General features: G+C 44.0%; 3 protein-coding genes across 3 annotated transcripts; 2 read left to right on the top strand and 1 right to left on the bottom strand.

The window, feature by feature from the left end:
• Positions 1–12: 12 nt before the first annotated feature.
• LOC109486085 (mucin-3A-like) lies at positions 13–2,807 on the top strand. The gene is made up of 2 exons (XM_019789771.1): positions 13–159; positions 920–2,807. The coding sequence occupies exons 1-2, from the start codon at positions 13–15 to the stop codon at positions 2,705–2,707; spliced, it is 1,935 nt and encodes a 644-aa protein (XP_019645330.1). The 3' UTR covers positions 2,708–2,807.
• A 2,099-nt stretch (positions 2,808–4,906) lies between these two features.
• LOC109486084 (mucin-2-like) lies at positions 4,907–14,602 on the top strand. The gene is made up of 5 exons (XM_019789770.1): positions 4,907–4,980; positions 6,607–6,809; positions 7,474–9,223; positions 12,854–13,030; positions 14,345–14,602. The coding sequence occupies exons 3-5, from the start codon at positions 7,505–7,507 to the stop codon at positions 14,600–14,602; spliced, it is 2,154 nt and encodes a 717-aa protein (XP_019645329.1). The 5' UTR covers positions 4,907–4,980; positions 6,607–6,809; positions 7,474–7,504.
• Positions 14,603–16,066: 1,464 nt separating this feature from the next.
• On the bottom strand, positions 16,067–17,263 carry LOC109486150. Its single transcript, XM_019789854.1, has one exon. The coding sequence runs from the start codon at positions 17,108–17,110 to the stop codon at positions 16,154–16,156; it is 957 nt and encodes a 318-aa protein (XP_019645413.1). The 5' UTR covers positions 17,111–17,263; the 3' UTR covers positions 16,067–16,153.
• Positions 17,264–17,780: the final 517 nt, after the last annotated feature.

Raw genomic sequence — 17,780 nt, 5'->3', positions numbered from 1 at the left:
ACAGCCATCTCTATGACTCAAGAGCAAACAACGGCTGTGATTTCCACAAAACCGTCATCTACAGACTCTGACACGACGGTGATTAATACAGAAGAACCGACTACTTCTAACGGAGTTTCAACAGTGGGGTCATCCACAGAGTCACCATCTACCGTGCAGGTAACGACGGCATTTCCCACAACAGAGCATCTTTACACTACTTTTGAAACAACAACAAAGTCATCCACAACTACAGAGCAAACGACCGCTGTGTCAACCACTGAACCATCAACTACAGACTCTGACACGACTACGTCGGACGGAGTTTCAACAGTGAGGCAATCCACAGGGTCACCATCTACAGTACAGGCGTCTACGGAGTTTCCCACAACCGAACGTCCTTCCAGTACGTTTAAAACAACATCATTCACAACCGAAGACCAAACAACGGGTGTGTCCACCACGGCACCTTCAACTACAGACTCTGACACGACGGTACTTAATACAGAAGAACCGACTACTTCGGACGGAGTTTCAACAGTGGGGACATCCACACAGTCATCATCTACTGTGCAGTGGTCGACAGCGAATCCCACAACAGAACAGCCTTTCACTACCTTTGAAACTACAACAGCCGTATCTACAACTGAACAGCAAACGTCGACTGTGACAACCACTGAATCGGTAACTACAGACTCTGACACGACCGTGCTTAGTACAGAAGAACCGACTACTTCGGACGGAATTTCGACAGTGGAATCAACCACACAGTCATTATCTACTGTACAGGGGACGGAAGCAACTCACACAACAGAGCAACCTTTCACTACTTATAAACCGACATCCTTACTTTCGACAACTGAAGAGCAAACTACTGATGTAATCACCACAAAACCGTCAACTACAGAAGAACCGTCTACTGCGGCATTTTCCACAACAGAACGTCCTTTTCACAATCTTTGAGTCGACAACAGCACTATCCGCAACTGAAGAACAAACAGTAGCTGTGACAACCACTGAGCCGCCAACTACAGACTCTGACACGACGGTGCTTAGTACAGAAGAGCCGACTCCTGCCAGAGTTTCAACAATACAATCATCCACACAGTCATTATCTACTGTGCAGGGTTCGACAGCGAATCCCACAACAGAACAGCCTTACACTACTTTTAAAACTACAACAGCAGTATCTACAACTAAAGAGCAAACGTCGGCTGGGGCAACCACTGAATCGTTAACTACAGACGCTGACACAACCTTGCTTAGTACAGAAGAACCGACTACTTCGGACCGAATTTCAACAGTGGAATCATCCACACAGTCATTATCTACTGTGCAGGGGTCGACAGCAACTCCCACAACAGAACATTCTTTCACTACCTTCGAACCGACATCCTTACTTTCGACAACTGAAGAGCAAACTACTGATGTAATTACCACTAAACCGTCAACTACAGAAGAACCGTCTACTACGGCATTTCGCACAACAGAACGTCCTCTCACAATCTTTGAGTCGACAACAGCACTATCCTCAACTGAAGAGCAAACAATAGGTGTAACAACCACAGAGCCGTCAACTACAGACTCTGACACGACGGTGCTTAGTACAGAAGAACCGACTACTTCGGACGGAGTTTCAACAATACAATCATCCACACAGTCATTATCCACTGTGCAGGGATCGACAGCGAATCCCACAACAGAACAGCCTTTAACTACTTTTGAAACTACAACAGCCGTATCTACAACTGAAGAGCAAACGACGGCTGTAACAACCACTGAATCGTTAACTACAGACGCTGACACAATCGTGCTTAGTACAGAAGAACAGACTACGTCGGACCGAGTTTCAACAGTGGAATCATCCACACAGTCATTACCTACTGTGCAGGGGACTTCAGCAACTCCCACTACGGAGCAGCCTTTCACTACCTTTGAACCGACATCATTATTTTCGACAACTGAAGAGCAAACTACTGATGTAATTACCACTAAACCGTCGACTACAAAAGAACAGTCTACTACGGCATTTTCCACAACAGAACGTCCTCTTACAATCTTTGAGTCGACAACAGTACTATCCGCAACTGAAGAACAAACAATAGGTGTGACATCCACAGAGCGGTCAACTACAGACTCTGACACGACGGTGCTTAGTACAGAAGAACCGACTACTTCGGACGGAGTTTCAACAATACAATCATCCACACAGTCATTATCTACTGTACAGGGGTCGACAGCGAATCCCACAACTGAACAGCCTTTCACTACTTTTGAAACTGCAACAGCCGTATCTACAACTGAAGAGCAAACGACGGCTGGGGCAACCACTGAAGTGTTAACTACAGACACTGACACAACCGTACTTAATACAGAAGAACCGACTACTTCGGACAGAATTTCAACAGTGGGGTCAACCACACAGTCATTATCTACTATGCAGGGATCGACAGCGAATCCCACAACAGAACACCCTTTCACTACTTTTGAAACGACAACAGCACTATCTACAACTGAAGGGCAAACAACGAATATGTCAACCACTGAACCATCAACTACAGACTCTGACACAACCGTGCTTAGTACAAAAGAACCGACTACTTCAGAAGGAGTGTCAACCATGAGGCCATCCACACAGACGTTGACTGCATTTTCCACAACCAAGCGTCCTTTTAGTACTTTTGAAACAACAACGGAACTATCTACAACAGAGGAGAAACGACATTGACAACCTCAAAACCCTCAACAACTACAGACTCTTTCACAACGGTGCTTAAGACTGAAAAACCGACTACTTTGGACGGAGTTTCAACAATTGGAACCTCCACAGAATCATCAACCACTGTGCAGGGGTCGACTTCGTTTCCTACAACAGAACAACCTTTCACTACTTCTGAAACGACAACAGCACTATCTACAAATGCTGTGGCAACCACTGAACAGTCAACTACGATGTTTGACACGACGAAGGTTGAAACAGAAGTGCCAACTACGATAATGCAAACAACGGAGGGAGAAACTACGATGCTGAGTACAGATGTTACATCTTCAGCAAGTTCAACAGGGGTCTCAACAACGACGGAAACTACAAAACCCAGAACAACGGCGGAAAATACAGAGGCCCCAACCGCATTAGAAGTTACAACGGAAAAAATCTCGACGACAGCAGGAACTACACGCCCTGCAACAACGGTAAAATCTACAGAGATTCAAACAACAGCAAAAACTACACAGGCTACAACTACAATGGGACATACACAGGTTCCAACCGAAATAGTAATTACAACGGAGGAAACTACACAGTCTCCCACAACAGCAGAAACTACACATTCTCCAACAACGGTTACATCTACCCCGGTTTTACCAACTACTACAAAGCATTTGACAACTACACAGCCTTCAACAACAACCCAACCTCTCACAACAGTGGGGACTACACAGGCTCCAATAACAACTACACAACCTATCACAACGGTGGGAACTACACAGGCTGCATCTACAACACAACCTGTCACTACAGTGGGGACTACACAGGCTCCAACAACAACTACACAGCCTATCACAACGGTGGGGACTACAAATAGTCCAACAACATTAGCAGAGACCACACAGCCTCCAACAGTGGTCGAAACTAGAGATACAACATCGGTGAAAACTACACCGTCGCCATCAACAGTCAAAACCACGCAGTCGCCATCAACAATGAAAACTACAGCCTCTACAACGACAATGACAACCACACAAACTCCAACTATAGAAGAAACTACACTGCTTGCAACAACGGTGGATACTACACGGGCCCTAACCACATCAGAAACTACACAGCCTAAGACAACGGCAACATCTACAATGACTACAACCAGAATGAAAATTACAACGGGCAGAACTACACAGTCTCCATCGACATCAGAAACAACACGTCCTGTGACAATGGTTAGGTCTACACAGACTCCAACAACAGCTGAATCTACACAGACTCCAACAACAACAGAAACTATTCAACCCATAACAACGATGGGAAATACAAATGCTCCTACCCGAATGGAAATTACAACGGAGAAAACTACACAGTACCATACAACAGCAGAAACTACACATCATCTAACAACGGTTCAATCTACCCCGGTTTCATCAACTACTACGAACCAGCCTATCACAACAGTGGGAACTACACAGGCTGCAATTACAACTGCACAACCTATCACAACAATGGGAACTACACAGGCTGCAACTACAACACAACCTATCACAACGGTGGTAACAACACTGGCTCCAACCACAGCGGCAGAGACCACACAGCCTCCAACAGTGGTCGAAACTAGAGATACAACATTAGTAATAACTACACCATCGCCATCAACGGCCAAAACAACGCAGTCACCATCTACAATTAAAACTACAACCTCTGCGACCACACAAGTTCCAACTACAGGAGAAACTACACTTGATACAACAACAACATTGGAAACTACACAGGTCATAACCACAGCAGAAAGTTCACAGCCTAAGACAACGGCAAAAACTACCAGGACTACAACCACATTGGAAATTACAACGGAGAAAACTACACACCCTGTAACAACAATAAAATCTACACAGACTCCAACAACGGTAAAATCTACACAGATTCCAACAACGGTCAAATCTACACCAACTCCAACAACGGCTAAATCTACACAGACTCCAACAACAACAAAAACGACCCAACCCATAACAACGATGGGAAATACAAATGCTCCTACCCGAATGGAAATTACAACGGAGAAAACTACACAGTATCATACAACAACAGAAACTACACATCCTCTAACAACGGTTCAATCTACACCGGTTTCATCAACTACTACGAATCAGCCTTCTACCTCAATAAAAACAACCCAACGTATCCCAACAGTGAAAACTACACAGGCTACAACTACAACACAACCTATCACAACAGTGGGAACTACACAGGCTGCAACTACAACTACACAACCTATCACAACGGTGGTAACTACACAGGCTGCAACTACAACTACACAACCTATCACAACAATGAAAACTACTCAGGCTGCAACTACAACACAACCTATCACAACGGTGGTAACAACACTGGCTCCAACCACAGCGGCAGAGACCACACAGCCTCCAACAGTGGTCGAAACAAGAGATACAACATTGGTAAGAACTACACCATCGCCATCAACAGCCAAAACCACACAGGCACCATCTACAATAGAAACTACAGCGTCTACAACAACAACGAAAACCACACAAACTACAGCAAAAACTACACTGCTTACAACGACTCGGGGAACTTCACAGGCCCTGACCACAGCAGAAAGTACAGAGCCTAAAACAACGCCAATAACTACAATGGCTACAACCACATCCGAAATTACAACGGATAAATCGACGCAGTCCCCAACGACAGCAGAAACTACACGTCCTGTAACTATGGCTAAATCTACACAGACTTCAACAATGTTAAAATCTACACAAATTCCAACAACTGTAGAATCTACACTGACTCCAACAACGGTGAAATCTACGCAGACTCCAACAACGACAGAAGCTACACAACCCAAAATAACGGCGGGAAATACCCAGGCCCCAACCGCATTAAAAACTACAACGGAGAAAACCTCGACAACAACAGAAACTACGCGCTCTGAAACAACGATAAAATCTACACAGATTCAAACAACAGCAAAAACTACACAGGCTACGACTACGCTGGAAAATACACAGGCTCCGACCCAAACAGGACTTACAACGGACAAAACTACACATTCTTCCACGACAGCAGAAACGACTCATCATCCAACAGCGGTTACATCTACACCGGTTTTATCAACTACTACAACGCATTTGACAACTATACAGCCTTCAACAACACGTCAACCTATCACAACAGTGGGAACTGCACAGGCTCCAACAACAACAATACAACCTATTACAACGGTGGGGACTACAAATAGTCCAACAACAGCGGCAGAGACCACACAGCCTCCAACAGTGGTCGAAACTAGAGATACAACATTAGTAATAACTACACCATCGCCATCAACGACCAAAACAACGCAGTCACCATCTACAATGAAAACTACAGCCTCTACAACAACAATGAAACCCACACAAGCTCCAACTACAGCAGAAACTACACTGCTTACAACAACAGTGGAAACTACACGGGCCCTTACTACAGCAGAAAGTACACAACCTAAGACAACGGCAAAAACTACGAGGACTACAACTACAATGGAAATTACAACGGAGAAAACTACCCAGTCCCCATCGACAGCAAAACCTTCATATCCTGTAACAACGGCTATGCCTACACAGACTCCTACAACGGTAATGTCTACACTGACTCCAACAACTACAGAAACTACACAACCCATAACAACGGTGGGAAATACACAAGCCCCAACCCAAATGAAAATTAAAACGGAGAAAACTACACAGTATCATACAACAGCAGAAACTACACATCCTGTAACAACGGTTAAATCTACCTCGGTTTTATCAACCACTACGAAGCAGCCTTCTACCTCAGTAGAAACAACCCAACCTATCACAACGTTCGGAACTTCACAGGCTACAACTACAACTGCAAAACGTATCACAACGATGGAACCAACACAGGCTGCAACTACAACTACACAACCTATCACAACAGTGGGAACTACACAGGCTGCAACTACAACTACACAACCTATCACAACAGTGGGAACTACACAGGCTGCAACTACAACACAACCTATCACAACGGTGGTAACAAAACTGGCTCCAACCACAGCGGCAGAGACCACACAGCCTCCAACAGTGGTCGAAACTAGAGATACAACATTGGTAAGAACTACACCATCGCCATCAACGGCCAAAACAACGCAGTCACCGTCTGCAATGAAAACTACAGCCTCTACAACAACGATGAAAACTACACAAGTTCCAACTACAGCAGAAACTACACTCCTTACAACAACAGTGGAAACTACGCGGGCCCTAACCACAGCAGAAAGTACACAGCCTAAAACAACGGCAAAAACTACCAGGACTACAACCACATTGGAAATTACAACGGAGAAAACTACACACCCTGAAACAACAGTAAAATCTACACAGACTCCAACAACGGTAAAATCTACACGGATTCCAACAACGGATAAGTCTACACGAACTCCAACAACGGTAAAATCTACACAGCCTTCTACCTCAATAGAAGCAACCCAACGTATTCCAACAGTAAAAACTACACAGTCTGCAACTACAACTGCACAACCTATCACAACAGTGGGAACTACACAGGCTTGCAACTACAACTGCACAGCCTATTACAACAGTGGGAACTACACAGGCTGCAACTACAACTGCACAACCTATCACAACAGTGGGAACTACACAGGCTGCAACTACAACACAACCTATTACAACGGTGGTAACAACACTGGCTCCAACCACAGCGGCAGAGACCACACAGCCTCCAACAGTGGTCGAAACTAGAGATACAACATTGGTAATAACTACACCGTCGCCATCGACAATGGATAAAACTACGGAGACACCATCCACGATGGAGACTACAGCCTCTACAACAAGAGTAAAAACTACCAAATCTACAACTATGGAGAAATCTACACAGGCTGCAACCACAACTGAAGCTACAAGACCTAAAACCACGGTGACAGCAACACAAATTCAAACCACAGCAGCAAGTACAACGCCTGAAACAACAGTGACAACTCTGATGACTTCAACCATATCACATGCTACGCAGCCTATTACAACGGTGACAACTGCAAAGGCTCCAACCACAGCAAAAACTACACCGCCTATAACAACGGTGAAAACTACACCGGTTCTAACTACAGTAGAAACTACACAGCCTCCAACCACAGTAAGAGACACAACATTGGTAGAAACTACACCATCACCATCTACAGTTAAAACTACACAGTCACCAACGACAATGAAAACTACAGCCTCGACAACAACACTAAAATCCACACAGACTCCAACCTCAGCGGAAGCAACACAGCCTGCAACTATAATGGAAACTACACGGTTTACAACTGCGGCTAAAACTACACCACCTTTGACAACGAGTGGCCAAAGCACCTTAACAACATCAGAAACCTCCCAAGCTTCGACAGAGATGATGGCGACATCAAGTACGGGGGAGACTTTGTCGCCTACAACAAGTGCCGCTTCTACCATGCAGCCGACGATAGCTTCTTCAACCACAGGAAAGTCTACAAATGCTGCTATATCTACAATCCAACCATCAACTATCTATGCCACAACGACGGGACTGACAACAAAAATTACAACATCCCAAGCAACTTCAACATCAGCTTTGTCAACGCAATCACGAACAGTGTCATCTACATCTGAAGAGCAAACAACGACTCTGATTAGCACAAAACGGTCCACTACAGACTTTGACACGACGGTGCTTAATACAGAGGAACTGCCTTCTTCGGAGGGGGTTTCAACAGTGGGGTCATCCACACAGTCATCAACTACCTTGCAGGTATCAACCGGATTCCCCACAACAGAACGTCCTCTCCCTACGTTTGAAACGACAACAGTGCCATCCACAGCTGTAGAGCAAACAACGGATATGACGACCACGAAACCGTTAACCACGGAATCTTACAAGACAATGCTTAATACAGAAGAACCGACTACTTCGGACGTTTCAACAGTGGGGTTATCCACACAGTCATTATCTACAGTGCAGGGGTCGACAGCAACTCCCACAACAGAGCATCATCTCACTACCTTTGAGTCGACAACAGTACTACCTACAACTGAAGAGCTAACAACAGCTGTAGTAAGTACTGAACCGTCAACTACAGATTCTGACACGACGGTGGTGTTTAGTACAAAAGAAACGACTACTTCGGACCAAGTTTCAACCGTAAGGTTATCCACAGAGTCATCAACTACCGTGCAGGGGTCGACAGAATCTCCCACAACAGAGCATCATTTCAGTACCTTTGAACCGACATCCTTACTTTCGACAACTGAAGAGCAAACTACTGCTGTGACAACCACCGAACTGTCAACTACAGACTCTGACACGACGGTTCCTATTACAGAAGAACCGACTATTTCGGAGAAGGTTTCAACAGTGGAATCATCCACACGGTCATTATCTACTATGCAGGGGTCGACAGCAACTCCCACAACAGAACAGACTTTCAGTACCTTTGAACCGACATCCATATTGTCGACAACCGGGGAGCAAACCATGGCTGTAATTACCACAAAACCGTCATCTACTGCCGTCTACACGACGGTGATGAATACAGAAGAACCGACTACTACGGTATTTTCCACAACAGAACATCCTCTCACTACCTTTGAGTCGACAACAGTACTATCCACAACTAAAGAGGAAACAACAGCTGTAGTAAGTACTAAACTATCAACTACAGCCTCGACGGCGTTTAGTACAGAAGAACCGACTACTTTGGCTGGAGTTTCAACTGTGGAATTATCCACACAGTCATTATCTACTGTGCAGGGGTCGACAGCGACTCCCACAACAGAACAGCCTTTCACTACTTTTGAGTCGACAACAGTGCTACCTACAACTCAAAAACAAACAGTAGCTGTAACAACCACTGAAGTGTCAACTACAGACTCTGAAACTACGGTGCTTGACACAGCCACACAGTCATTATCTACTGTGCAGGGGTCAACAGCGAATCCCACAACAGAACGGCATTTCACTACCTTTATGTCGACAACAGCACTACCCACTACTGAAGACCAAACAGTAGCTGTGACAATCACAGAGCTGTCAACAACAGACTCTGACACGACGGCGTTTAGAACAGAGAAACCGACTACTTCGGAAGGGGTTTCAACAGTGGGGTCAACCACACAGTCATTATCTACTGTGCAGGGTTCGACAGCAACTCCCACAACAGAAAATCCTTTCAGTACCTTTGAACCGACATCCTTACTTTCGACAACTGAAGAGCAAACTACTGATGTAATTACCACTAAATCGTCATCTACAGACGAACCGACTACCACGGCATTTTCCACAACAGAACATCCTCTCACTACTTTTGAGTCGACAACAGTACTATCCACAACTAAAAAGGAAACAACAGCTGTAGTAAGTACTAAACCATCAACTACAGCCTCGACGGCGTTTAGTACAGAAGAACCGACTACTTTGGCTGGAGTTTCAACTGTGGAATTATCCACACAGTCATTATCTACTGTGCAGGGGTCGACAGCAACTCCCACATCAGGACATCCTTTCACAACCTTTGAACCGACATCCTTACTTTCGACAACTGAAGAGCAAACTACTGATGTAATTACCACAAAACCGTCAACTACAAAAGAACCGACCACTACGGCATTTCTCACAACAGAACGTCCTCTCACTACTTTTGAGTCGACGACAGTACTATCCACAACTAAAGAGGAAACAACAGCTGTAGTAAGTACTAAACCATCAACTACAGACTCGACGGCGTTTAGTACAGAAGAACTGACTACTTTGGGTGGAGTTTCAACTGTGGAATTATCCACACAGTCATTATCTACTGTGCAGGGGTCGACAGCAACTCCCACAACAGAACATCCTTTAAGTACTTTTGAGTCGACAACAGTGCTACCTACAACTCAAAAACAAACAGTAGCTGTAACAACCACTGAAGTGTCAACTACAGACTCTGAAACTACGGCGTTTAGTACAGAGAAACCGACTACTTCGGACCGAGTTTCAACAGTGGAATCATCCACACAGTCATTATCTACTGTACAGGGGACTACAGCAACTCCCACAACAGAACAGCCTTTCACTACCTTTGAACCGACATCCCTACTTTCGACAACTGAAGAGCAAACTACTGATGTAATTACCACAAAACCGTCAACTACAGAAGAACCGTCTACCACGGCATTTCCCACAACAGAACATCCTCTCACTACTTTTGAGTCGACAACAGTACTATCCACAACTGAAGAGCAAACAACAGCTGAACCGTCAACTACACACGCTGACACAACCGTGCTTAGTACAGAAGAACCGACTACTTTGGACCGAGTTTCAACAATGGAATCATCCACACAGTCATTATCTACAATGCCATCCACAACAGAAGAGCAGACAGCGTTTGTGACAACCACTGAACCGTCAACTACAGAATCTTACACAACCGTGCTTAGTACAGAAGAACCGACTACTTCGGACCGAGTTTCAACAGTGGAGCCATCCACACAGTCATTATCTACTTTCGAAACAACAACGCCATCCACAACAGAAGAGCAAACAGCAGCGGCTATGACAACCGCTGAACCGTCAACTACAGAATCTTACACGACTGAGAAATCTACACAGTCTCCAACCACAGCGGAAACAACGCAGCCTATGACAACTACACAGGTTCCAACTACAACTACACAGCCTATTACAACAGGTGAAACCACACAGGCTACGACCACAGCAGAAACTACAACTCAGTTGGGAGAATGTAATGCTGGATGTAACAAGTATGCGGAAATGCTGTCAAACGGAACTTGCCAATGTAAAAAAGGGTTCGCTGGAGACGGAACGACATGCTTGCTGGGTGAGTGTAAATTTACTACCTGGGATGGGGAGTACCACTTGTCATCAAAGTTTGTTGTTCATTGATGCTGTTTGTTCATTAAATGAAGCCGGTGGTCTACAAAATGGTTTGTTACTTCTAGATTTAAATTATATTTTGTTTGTTATATCTATCTAAATATCTAATATGTATGTGGCTCATAATCTATATGTATCCATGTATGTATCTATGTGTGTGTGTGTGTGTGAGGTGAACACAGGTATATACCAACCATATAAAGTATTTTAATCAATTTATTCATCAGAATGTTTTGCTTGAAATACCTTTCAGCTTCCAGCGGATTTGCACAGAGTGCGAGATTTACCGGCCTAACTTACCAGGACTCCCTGACTGACTGTAGATCTGCAGATTTCAGGGCTACAAAATTGAATATGACAGCAATGGTTAGTCTGACTTGTGTGGCTATATTATGGTATATCCATTGAAAAAAGAAATTGGTGACCTTAATTTTTCTGCTGCGGAGCCCAACCATCCTTGTTTTGTACATACAGTACCCTCTAAGATTTTGGGGATATTTCTTGTGCAACGCATCACACCGCAGCGAAACGCAACGAATGCGAAAGTAACTACGCCACCGCAGGGCAAAAAAAGTCGGGGTCTATGACCTGATTAAGACATAAAATTATTGCAAAATATTGTGTAAAAATCCAGCAGGACAAGGGTTAATTGAAAATTTTTGAATTTCTCGCCGATTCATATATGGCCTCCCATTGACTCCCAATATAGGCAACATGCATACTTGAGGAAATGGAAGAAAGAAAATGAGATAACCTTTCTAGAATAGGGACCTTTGCTGAACTTCCTGTCTTTGTCAAAGTGCCTAGTATATAGAAACTCAATAACATTAACAACAGAGACAGAGTACGTTTGGTGTTCATTTTATCAAATTGGAGACTTGAAAAAAATGGTATCTAATTCTAAATCGGCAAAATTCTGATCCATCGAAATCTAACATCTGTGTCCATAATATCACCAGGGTCCATAATATCACCACCTTGAGAAACAGTGTGCTTTAAGATATTTTTACTGCAACATACTTTTGGTATGCACTCCTTCACACATCAAGTGTACATACCTAGGGTATCTTGAAGTAAAAATATCTTAAAGCACACTGTTTCTCAAGGTGGCGATATGATGGTCCCTGGTGATATTATGGACACAGATGTTACATTTGTGTCAACCACGTTGTATTCGAGAAGAATTGCCTCTATAACAAAATATGATTATGTCCTGTCAACTCTTCTAATCTGCAGATCACCGATGTCTACTCAAGAAGTTCCGTCGCAGGACACATCTACTCTCTTGTAATAACGTCCTTCGCAAGCGGAAGCCTCATCGTGGATACGACCATCACAGCTGACCCAGACGCTAGTCTCACAGCAGACGCCATGGAGCAGGCCTTCATTGAGTCTCTGGGGGCTGACATGGACGTGAACACAACAGGTTTATTTGTTTATTTGTGTTTACCACGAGTACGAGTGTACAAGTGGAGGGGAGGACAAAACAGGTGCATTGACACCTTGTCCTCCCAACACTGCATGTACAATGTAAATACACATTACAATATAATGAATACAAAACAGATTACAATATTGAACATCATTATTCTGAAATATTATACATTAAACATCAAATATAATACATCAATCCAATACATGAAATACTGTACAATACAATGTCAAGGAATATAATACATTATTTACACAAATTATGGTGAGTGGTGAATGTTGTCATTGTACAAACCACTACTTATAACGATCCTAATGTATGACAATCACTCACCATACACACATGCCTTGAAGTTCATACATGCACACAAACTCCAGTATTTGAAACCATAGCGATAAAAATAGTGTTTAAATCATGTTTAAAGCTCTTTTAACTGAGTGTTTATAATCAACCCATGATGAATGCATCCTACTAATATTTTGTTTCCAATCTAGCTCTGTGCTCTTCTGATTACTGTCTGACTGATGGGGAATGTTTGGCCACGGATTCATCCAGGATATGCGCGTAAGTACTACATGTGGGGTCGTGTGGGCTAGCGGCAGAGTGCTCGACTCGGAACCTAGAGGTCCCGGGTTCGAGTCCTGACATGCCACCGGTCTTGTGCCCTTGGGAAAGGCACTTTACACGACTTTCCTCTTTTCGCTCAGGTGAAAACGAGTATTGAATTGTCTATTGTCCCTTGTATTGGTGGCGGCATTAGTATAAGTTGAAAAAAAAACTTGCGTGTGCCGTCACCACGTCTTGTGATTACATGTTGGAAATAATAATAATTAAAAAAAGTACTACATGGGCCAGGCGTTTAGCGTTTAAAGCTAAATCGTGGGATCGTTTGGCATAATGGTTGAATTGGTATTTGGCTTGGAACCTATAGGTCCTGAGTTCGAATCCATCAATATGTCCCGATGTTGTGCCCTTGTAAAAGGCACTTTTTCATTACATCACTCAGGTGAAAATGAGTACCTCGCTTCGGTTAGGGACGTCTCTTGGATAGGTAGTTTAAAGTAGGTCACGTGCTTTTGAGAGAGCCACACCCCACGTACATTGAAGAACCCACCATGCCGTTCGCGAAAAAATAGGGGCATGCCCCGGTGTGCGATTGTTCGAATCCTACTGTATAGAACGTTGATTTACATGTACCATTTACATGCGAAGTTAAGATATATTAAATAAGGTAATAGGAGCACCAATCTCATGCAAAATAGTGTCTCAGCGCAATATGCCATCTTAACTTTCAGATGCACGCAGGTCTACGACAATGCCCAATGCCAGGCACCAGTAGTGACAACAACAGAAGAAAACATCGCAACGCTACCTTTAACAACTACACAGCCTATCACAACGGTGGGAACAACAAAGGCTACAACCACTTTAGAAACTACACAGCCTCCAACAGTGGTGGCGTCAACTGCTGCAGAGACCTTGTTGCCTACAACAAATGCCGCTTCTACAATACAGCCGACGACGGATGGTTCAACTCTACAGCCAACAACTGAAGGTAACTCTGTCCAGTGTTACCCCTTGGACAATGATCACTGTATACAGGACTACTACAGAACGCACTTTGCCTGCGCGAAATCCTGATAATTCACGGTTTTTGCTGGATGTTTGGTCAACGTTGCATAAGAATTTTGCCTGTTGTAGACGATATCTTTTCCAACGTAACATTTGGATCCAGACTCCTTTTGCAGGCTGAATAAGTGGTAAAAATCGGCCTAAAGGGGATATAATTGGAGCCCCATTTGCCTGCACGTGCAAAATAGCTTCTATCGCCGGCAACTTGCAAATCATGTCCCTCTTTTAGGTAGGTCTCTACTATCTATTCAGCCTTCAAAAGGAGTCTGGTGGAAAAGAACGTATTCCATCTTTTATATGGCGTTAACATGAAAAGACATCGGGCATTACCTGTCTTTTATGAATGCTGTGATTTTAGATAGAATTCTAGACGTTAATTTTTTCAGTCATACGACCAGCACAGACGAAATTACATATCCATTACCTTCGTATATTACAGATCAGCCGACTACAATACCAGCCCGACCTTCGACTGCTGTAATAACTACAGAACAGCCATCTACTATAAAGGATAAGACAACACAGCGGACAACTGACACACCGACTACAGCACAGAGCACAATATTTGAGACTACGATTGCAGCTGCAACAATACAGCCAACAACGAATGGTAAGATTTATAATCATATCTGCCCTCGTCGACATGAATGTACTCGTAGGTTATCATGTTTACCGAAAGGAAAACATACTGTTAGAAGAAAAATATTTCCTCTTGTTAAATGGTTTTTGGTTTTTATTATCCAAACAGTACCCGTGCAGTAGCAGCCTGTATACGGCTGAATTGATGCAGGGTATCACATAATCAATACAAATCACAACAATTACAACAATCAAATAATACACATAATACACATATTTGTCGCAAGGGTCTGTGCGGCTGCCATTCGGCGCCACAAGGTGACCTCAATACGACTTTCCCCAACCGAAGTTAGGTACCCATTCACACCTGGGTGGAGTGAGGAAAGTCGTGTAAAGTGCCTTTCCCAAGGGCACAACGTCGGGGCGCATGTTCAGACATGTACCGGGTACGACTCGGAATCGAACACGGGTCTCCCGGTTCATAGTCGATTGCTCTATCCACTACACCACCCGACGCCACATTGTTGAAAGACATAAGTCAAATAGTTAAAGGACAAATGCTGTAATTTCATGTTTGCCTTTTTAAACCCAAAATCCCATTTGCAAAAGGCGATTCATTGGTGTCTATCAGTCCCGCACACATAGGAGTGATATTGTAGTCAAATCGGTGTTCACATTTGATCTAAGATCTACAAATGCACAACGAAACTTCTCTGATTTTTGGTGTTCTTGAATACCTTTGCCACATCAACCTTAGGACAATCTACAACTGCTGCTGTATCTACAATCCAACCATCAACTATTTATGACACGACAACGGACCTGACAACAGAAATTAGAGCAACTTCAACATCAGCTTTGTCAACACAATCTTCAACAGTGTCAGCCACATCTCAAGAGAAAACCACGGCTCTCATAAGCACAGAGCCATCAACTACTGACTCGGTAACAACGGTGCTTAGTACAGAAGATCTGACTACTTCTGACGGAGTTTCAACAGAGGGGCCATCATCTACCGTGCAGGTGTCGACTGTATTACCAACAACCGAACATACTTTCACTACGGTTGAAACGACAACAATGCCATCCACAACTGAGCAAGCAACGACTGTGAGTACCACAGAATCATCAACTACAGACTCTGACACGACGGTGATGAATACAGAGGAACCGACTACTTCGGAAGGAGTTTCAACACAGTCAGTATCTACTGTGCAGAGGTCGACAGCAACTCCGACAACAGAACATCCTTTCACTACGTTTGAAACTACAACAGCAGTATCTACAACTGAAGAGCAAACGACGGCTGTGACAACCACTGAACCGTTAACTACGGACTCTGACACAACCGTGCTTAGTACAGAAGAACCGACTACTTCGGACGGAGTTTCAACAGTGGGATCATCCACACAGTCATTATCTACTGTGCAGGGGTCGACAGCAACTCCGACAACAGAACAGCCTTTCACTACGTTTGAAACTACAACAGCAGTATTTACAACTGAAGAGCAAACGACGGCTGTGACAACCCCTGAACTGTCAACTACAGACTCTGACACAACCGTGCTTAGTACAGAAGAACCGACTACTTCGGACGGAGTTTCAACAGTGGGATCATCCACACAGCCATTATCTACTGTACAGGGTTCGACAGCGAATCCCACAACAGAACAGCCTTTCACTACTTTTGAAAGTACAACAGCAGTATATACAACTGAAGAGCAAACGACGGCTCTAACAACCACTGAGCCCTTAACTACAGACGCTGACACGACGGTGCTGAATACAGAAGAACCGACTACTTTTGAAGGAGTTTCAACAGTGAGGCCATCCACACAGCCCTCAACCATAATACCATCAACAACTGAGGAGCAAACAACAGCTATGACAACCACTAAATTATCAACTACAGACTCTGACACGACGGTGCCTGTTACAGAAGAACCTACTACCTTGGACGTGGTTTCAACAGTGGAGCCATCTACAGTGCAGATGTCGACTGCATTACCAACAACAGAACATCCTTTCAGTACTTTTGAAACTACAAAAACCGTATCTACAACTGAAGAGCAAACGACGGCTGTAACAACCACTGAACCGTCAACTACAAACGCTTTCACAACCGTACTTAGTACAGAAGAACCGACTACTTCGGACCGAGTTTCAACAGTGGAATCAACAACACAGCAGCCATCCACCGTGCAGGGGTCGACTGCATTACCATCAACAGAACATCTTGTCACTATGTTTGAAACAACAACAATGCCATCTACATCTAAAGAGCAAACGACGGCTGTAACAACAACTAAACCGTCAACTACAGACTCTTACACGACGGTGTTAACTACAGAAGAACCGACTACGTCGGACGGAGTTTCAACGATCGGGTCAACAACACAGCAACCATCCACATTGCACATGGTGTCGACTGCATTACCAACAACAGAACACCCTGTCACTATGTTTGAGACAACAACAATACTATCCACATCTGAAGAGCAAACAACGACTGTAACAACA

Source organism: Branchiostoma belcheri, unplaced genomic scaffold, assembly GCF_001625305.1.
Source record: "Branchiostoma belcheri isolate BF01 breed outbred unplaced genomic scaffold, Haploidv18h27 scaffold8, whole genome shotgun sequence".
Classification (NCBI taxonomy): domain Eukaryota; kingdom Metazoa; phylum Chordata; class Leptocardii; order Amphioxiformes; family Branchiostomatidae; genus Branchiostoma; species Branchiostoma belcheri.
Note: the sequence above shows the minus strand (reverse complement) of the source record. Positions and strands in the feature narration are given on the sequence as shown.

Coding starts and splice junctions, on each gene's coding strand:
- LOC109486085 (XM_019789771.1), top strand. CDS start 13: ATGACTCAAGAGCAAACAACGGCTGTGATTTCCACAAAACCGTCATCT. Junction 160..919: donor AGTCACCATCTACCGTGCAG/GTAACGACGGCA, acceptor TTTCCACAACAG/AACGTCCTTTTCACAATCTT.
- LOC109486084 (XM_019789770.1), top strand. CDS start 7,505: ATGGATAAAACTACGGAGACACCATCCACGATGGAGACTACAGCCTCT. Junction 9,224..12,853: donor CCGGGGAGCAAACCATGGCT/GTAATTACCACA, acceptor TCTAATCTGCAG/ATCACCGATGTCTACTCAAG. Junction 13,031..14,344: donor CTCTGGGGGCTGACATGGAC/GTGAACACAACA, acceptor CTTAACTTTCAG/ATGCACGCAGGTCTACGACA.
- LOC109486150 (XM_019789854.1), bottom strand. CDS start 17,110: ATGGTTGAGGGCTGTGTGGATGGCCTCACTGTTGAAACTCCTTCAAAA.